The 6,677-nt window shown below is 36.0% G+C and overlaps 1 protein-coding gene across 1 annotated transcript in view; it reads right to left on the bottom strand.

Annotated features, from left to right (window-relative positions):
- Positions 1 to 1,642: 1,642 nt before the first annotated feature.
- LOC105988910 (tripartite motif-containing protein 43-like) overlaps positions 1,643 to 6,677 on the bottom strand; it is a 9,172-nt gene continuing 4,137 nt past the window's right edge. The window contains exons 3-6 of the mRNA XM_013020673.1: positions 5,747 to 5,977; positions 5,176 to 5,198; positions 4,592 to 4,689; positions 1,643 to 2,142 (exon numbers count right to left, since the gene is read on the bottom strand). Coding sequence (XP_012876127.1) covers positions 1,643 to 2,142; positions 4,592 to 4,689; positions 5,176 to 5,198; positions 5,747 to 5,977 — 852 coding nt within the window. The remainder of the gene's footprint in view (positions 2,143 to 4,591; positions 4,690 to 5,175; positions 5,199 to 5,746; positions 5,978 to 6,677) is intronic.

The raw sequence follows: 6,677 nt of genomic DNA, 5'->3' as shown, positions 1-6,677 counted from the left end.
TTTTATGGCCAGAGATGTTGAACCTCTTATGTGTCTATTGACCTTTCTTGTTTCTTCTTCTGAAAAGTCTCTAAGCCTTTAACCCCTTTACATATTGGGTTGCTGTTTCCTTGAGGATTTGTTTCTGGGAGTTTAATTTTTTGAGCTCTAAGAATATTTTGGATATGAGACCCTTATCTGATGCGTAGCTAGTAAAGATCTTGTCTCATTCTGTGGGCTTTCTGTTTATGTTGCTAACTATGTCCTTTGCCATGCAGAAACTCTCCCATTTGATGAAATCCCACTTATCTAGTCTTTGGTTTGCTGTGATTCTGGATCTTCACATAGGAAGTATTTTCCCATGCCTAGTGTTTCCCCATCTCTTCTTGTAATATTTTCATGATATCTGGCCTTACATTGAGGTCATTAATCCATTTGGAATTGATTCTGGTTCAGTGTGATATATAGGGATCTAATTTCAGTGTTCTGCATATGTATAGCCAATTCTGCCAGCACCATTTGTTTTCGCTCCCTTATCAAATTTTAGCTGGCAATATATCTGTGGGTTCCTTTCTGAGTCTCTTATTCTATTCCATTGCTCCTCGGGCCTATTCTTGTGCCAGTACCTCCTCTGCCTTATTCATCCCTTCTCTCACTTTTTTCTTGTTAGGTTTTCCTAGTGAGAGAAGGGATGAATAAGGCAGAGGAGAGAAAAGAAATAGGAACAGGACTAATGGATTTAATGGAAGTACATTGTGTCTCCATGTATAAAAATGTTACAAGCAAACTTTTATACAGTGATTTTCAAATATCATTAGTTTCATTTATAGAAATTGGGCTGGCAAGGTGGCTCAGTGGTAGATGCTTGCCTTGCATGCATGAGGCCCTGGAGTTCGATTCCTCAGTACCACATAAGCAGAAAAAGCCAGAAGTGGTGCTGTGTCTCAAGTGGTAGAGAGCTGGCCTTGAGCTGAAGTGCTGAGGGACAGTGCCCAGGCTCAGAGTTCATATATATATATATATATATATATACACATATACATATATATATATGTATATGTGTGTGTGTGTATGGAGAATTTTCAAACTTCCAGGTGCATTGTGGATAAGCAAATCATCTACCTGTGCAAATGCTTTGATCCTGCATTGTTTTAAATTGGAATCCAGCATTCATGATTTCATATTCTAAGAAACTTCACAGAATAAGCAACCAGAATGTTTTATAATGTTCCAATAAGATGATTTCAGTTAAGGAAGTGGTCCTGTAGCTCAAGTGTAGAGCGCTTGCCTTGAGCTGAAGAGCTGAGGGACAGCGCCCAGGCCCAGAGTTCAAGCCCCATGACCGACAAAAAAAAAAAAAAGAAATGTACTCATTATCATGAAGTGGCGTTGTAGCTCAAGTGGTAGAGTGCTTGCCTGGAGCTGAAGAACTGAAGGATAGCGTCCAGGCCCAGAGTTCAAGCCCCACGACTGACAAAAAAAAAAAAAAGATGATTTCAGTTAAAAGTAAATTGAACATAATATTTTATTCTATTTTTATTCTAACTTGATATTTAATAACAAACAGAAGTTAAAGTACAAATACAGCAATTCAGTACAGTAATGTATTTCAGCTTCAAAGGTCTCTCTGAGATACAGAATTCCCAGAACATAGTCACACTTTTTACATGATGAGTGGCAATTTGTGGCCAGTACTATAAAAAGCCCTGACAGGAAAATGGAAGGAGCTTGTGGGGTACCTCCAGATTAAGGAACTCTTTGCAACATTCAAAAAACTCACACTTCCATTTTCAAGGTCAAGAAATATACCAATCTTGCCCAGAGGCTTCTCTATGTAGTGACGCAGCATGGGAGACGTGGTAAAGATACTGTAACCAATGTCATCTTTCACACATAAAAGGAGAAATACATCCTCGGGATCAATTATTACAGGCTCATTCATTGTCTTACAATTCCTATAGATCCCCACTGCCCAGTCCAAAGAATCATCTACACTGAGCTCCCAGTAATGCTTCCCGGAGCAGAAGATTTGGGCTCCTGACACAGCAAAATAGTTGATTCCATCAAAATTCAAAAATGAAACTGCACAGGTAGGTCCAAACATTTGTACATGGTCAAACATCATATTTATATTCTGTGTTTCATGACCGAAGAAAAACTCCCCTGTGGAATAAAAAGAATATTCAAAATCAATTTTGGAATTTATACAGCATGAGAAAAACTACCTTTCTGGAACAGCTCTGATTAGAAAATTCATATTCAAAGACTATCATCACATCTGTGCAACAACACACCTACCAAAGGGGCACCTTCCTAACAATTCCAAGATATAAAGCGTCTCATGACAACTGAAAATCTGGAGACTTCTGCTGTGCTTACAGTTCCGAAACAATATATCCCACTTCCCTTGTCATTTGACAAGGGAAAAGAAGACATAAATTAAAACTACATAAATGAGATTACATTATCAGGGACATAATGATTTTTTTTGGGGGGGAGACTTACTTAAGAGGATCACCTGTTCTAAGATAACCTGCATTACTTATGGAGAACTTGTCTCAAAAAAGAGAAAAAAAAAGGGGAAAGTAAATGTGACTGGGCATGGATGGAGCTGGTTTAGTGTGATGCCAAGGAGCCCACAGGAAGCTCATTCCCCCTTCTCTGCTGGTGTCTTTCCCCACCATTGCAAAGAGAATCCAGACAAACTTTCTATCACTGAGTCTGAGCCTTCTGCTTTTTATACTGCTGAGCTGATAGTGAATTGTTCTGTTTTGTGAGAGAATTAGAATCTGCAGATCCCCCCAACTTTCTTTATCATATCAACCTTGAGGTTTCAGGTGACTTCAGATAAGGCTGCTTCCTAGCATCACAATGGAACCAAACCCGGAATAGGACCTTCCAGCATTGTTCTGTAGTCTTTCTTTCCATTCTCCCTCCCTTAGTGCCACATACTTATCAAGATGGTATTCACTGCACCACTTGTATTGTTTGGATTCATGAGTGTGTGTGTGTGTGTGTGTGTGTGTGTGTGTGTAGTTTATTGGGAAATAATTTCTCCTATAGACCTAATCTGTATGATTTTCAAATATCATTAGTTCCATTTATAATTATAAAAAATAAAAGAAAAATAAAGCATCTACATGATTCAAATACAAGACAGTAGTACTGAAAGATTTTTGGCAAACTTACTAATATTTTAGCTTTTGCAAAATTTTAGCATACCTGTATGAGTAGCTTTTAAAAGTAAGTAAATTTTGGGGCCAGGAAGTTGGCTCAGTGGTAGAGCGCTTGCCTTGCATGCCTGAGGGCCTGGGTTCAATTCCTCAGCACTACATAAGCAAAAAGAAAAAGGCCAGAAGTGGCGCTGTGACTCAAGTGGTAGAGCGCTAGCCTTGAGCTGAAGAACTGAGGGACAGTGCCCAGGCCCAGAGTTCAGGCCCCACGACCAGACCCCCCCCCAAAAAATAAGTAAATTTCTGAAATGTTTTAGCAATACTACAACGAGATGATTTTATTTGAAGGTTAACCAAATAAAGATACTTATACGTCCACTAAGAACAAAGAAAAACCCTTAGTTTTTTAATCTCTCTATACCCTTTCAAGTGGACATTTAAAAATCACATCTATATGTGGTAAATCACAATTCAGTGGTATGCTTTGGTGGTAAAGCACATAATTAGTATGCTCAAAGCCATTGGTTTCAATTCAAAGAAATATATTTTTAATGCAAGAAAAAAACTTTCATCTTAAGATGAAATAGAAACAAGAAATGAGAAACTTTACCCCAAATGATGGAAGTCCTACTGAAATGATTTAAGGCGATAAAATCTCATAAAATAATCTATTTTGACTTATATATTACTTAATTCCAATGTAAAAAGTAAGAAAACAAATATAAAGTAAAACATCTTTTTATCAAAACTTTTATGTAAGTTTTTTAATAAAAGCTAAAAATAACTTTTTAAAGTTTTTCTTTTCAATCTGTTGTCGAAATTAACAGAAACACTGAAAGTGATTTACCTAAACTATTTAGACCAGAAGAAAGATCCAAACAAAGCATCCCTTATGGAAATAATTTATGTACTGATACCCTTTAATTGGAGCTAACTGCATCTAAAAAATAAAAGGCTTTGGTTTAGTGTTAAGAGTGCCTGCCTAATTGGTCTGAAGTCCCAAGAAAAAGTCACAAAGCCTCTCCACCAACACACACATACAAACAAAAAACAAAGATGTTTGACTTTGATTTCTGAGTTGAAAAACAGGCATAGGTTCTCTATTACTGCCTGTTTTATACGATTATATTTAAGTGCTTGTATCCACTAATAAGACTCTGAAAACCCAGCATTGTATGTGATATATCTAATGCTCAATGAGTCTGATTTTTAACTTTCTATTTTGTCATTATTTAAGTAGTTTGTGACAGGGCTAATTCATGTTTCTTATTATACCAATTTTCATTTATTTTCTCTATTAAGAGAGACTATACTAAATATGGTTGTAAATGGCTAGTTAGAAACTGTGTATGTAAGAGGTTACAAAGAGGCAAATCTTAATAACAGAAGACTTCTCAAAGTGGACAGTACAGAAGTTCCTCCAACCTAGTGATACTCACGTCCGTACTGGCTTAGACTGTCTATCAGTCCAGGGATGGGATGAGCACTGAGTTCTGGCTTCATAGTCTTTGGCATAAAAACTAGCATGGCTTCACACCTGCAAGTGACCAAAAATAAACTCACTGTTTTAGTCTGGAGTCTAAAACAATTCTGCAGAATTTTCAATCTCTGAAAATTATCAAAAGTACTTGCATAGCATAGCTGAAATCCAAAAATCTTAAAATAATACTGTTCTATTCTTACAAAAATCTTACTGTCTTTCACAACATTATCAATCCTATCACCTGGGTAAAAACTATTGCATATAAATAAATATATTACTTATGACTTGAAATCTAACACTATAAATAGCTGTCTGTTAAAATGTATGCATGAATTCAACAGTTAAATTATCCTTCACACAAAGCTACTGAAATAATTTTACAAAAGAAAGTAATGAGAAGTCATATTCATTGGACTAAAACAGACACATGTTTTAATAACAATTTGTCCTTTTTCATACCCCTCATGGCTCCTACTTTTCACAGAAAGATATACATACCTTGCCAGAATGTATTTGAAATCTTGTAAAAGTTGCACTTACCTTGCCAGTATATATTTAACATTCTGTAAAGAAAGAACAAATGTTTAAGTTTCATTTGTGTTAGATGCTCTACCTTCCCAGTCTTTGTTTGAAAATTTCAGAAAACACTATAATCACCAACCCCTTGCTCAGCCTATTTTCTAGTTTATATATTGCATGAATTTAAAATTGAATTTTTGCTAACTTCAGAACCTCTTGATGAAAGATAATATTGCTACAAAACACTAGTAGTTTTCCTAGAGGGTCTTTTCTGGGCTTCTCCACAACAGGGAAGAGGCTACAGGAGCAACTCAAATGAATGATAGTCTGAGTTTAACATGAAATGTCCATGAAAAGTTACTGTTTGATTTTGAGTTTAGCATGGGCAATGCATAAATGTATTAGAGAATATTCTGAGAAATCTTTCACAGTTTCATATATCTTGCTAGTTTAGTGGGGATCTGAGTTTTTCTATCTTAATAATAAACAAGACATCACTGAAAATGCAAGAAATGTGAAAAATGACTTTTAGAGTCTATTAGGATGGCGAAGGTGTGCACTTCAGATAATTAAGAAATTGATAAATTGTTACCTGAAGGAGTTCAACATCTGGCTTTTGGTATGTTTTCACCAGCTCCTGATATAATTTTCTTAGATCTTTCTTCTTCTGAAGCATTTGGGCTTCCCTTTTCTTAAGTTGCTGTAAAACCACAGTTTCTTCATTTGTTAGTATCTCTGAATATTGTTTTCTCTCCTCTTGAAAATTTGGATGCAGCATCTCATAAATATCGCTGGTAATTACTTTGTGCATGGTCACATATGACTGCAGAAACAAAGAATTCCTACATTACATATTCTGCTCACTTTCATCTTTCCACATCAATCTCATCTTTCATTTTGACTTATTTCTTCTACCAAAGTGCATCATACACAGATTAAGTCTTTCATCCCTTTCTTTATTTCTTACTTTTGTTAAGTGAGCCAAGATGAGCCAAACCTGTGCTCATTCAAACACCTTCCATCTACTCTTCCAGAAACACCTGGTGAAAAGTTTTCATAAATGTTTTCTTTACATATACTTTTCAGTCAGAAAGAACACCTGAAAGTCATTAAAACTTATCCTTTATAAATAATTATACACGAAAAAGGAAATCAAAACAGAACTTAGAAAGTGGCAAAACTTCCCATGCTCCTGGATTGGAAGGATCAACATCATGAAAATGGCAATACTTCCCAAGGCTATCTACAAATTCAATTCGATACCTATCACTACTCTAACCTCATTCTTCAAGGAAATAGAAGAGGCAATCCAAAAATTCATATGGAACAATAAAAGACCCCGAATAGCAAAAAATGATCCTTAGCAGAAAGAACAGTGCTGGAGGACTATCAATACCAAACTTCAAACTCTACTACAAAGCCAGAGTAATCAAAACAGCTTGGTACTGGCACAAGAACAGACCTCAGGACCAATGGAATAGAATTGAAAACCCAGAAATGAGCCTACAGACCTATAGCCATCT

This window comes from Dipodomys ordii, unplaced genomic scaffold (genome assembly GCF_000151885.1).
Source record: "Dipodomys ordii isolate 6190 unplaced genomic scaffold, Dord_2.0 Scaffold52, whole genome shotgun sequence".
In the NCBI taxonomy this organism is placed as follows: Eukaryota; Metazoa; Chordata; class Mammalia; order Rodentia; family Heteromyidae; genus Dipodomys; species Dipodomys ordii.
This window is presented reverse-complemented; position numbering and strand designations above follow the sequence as displayed.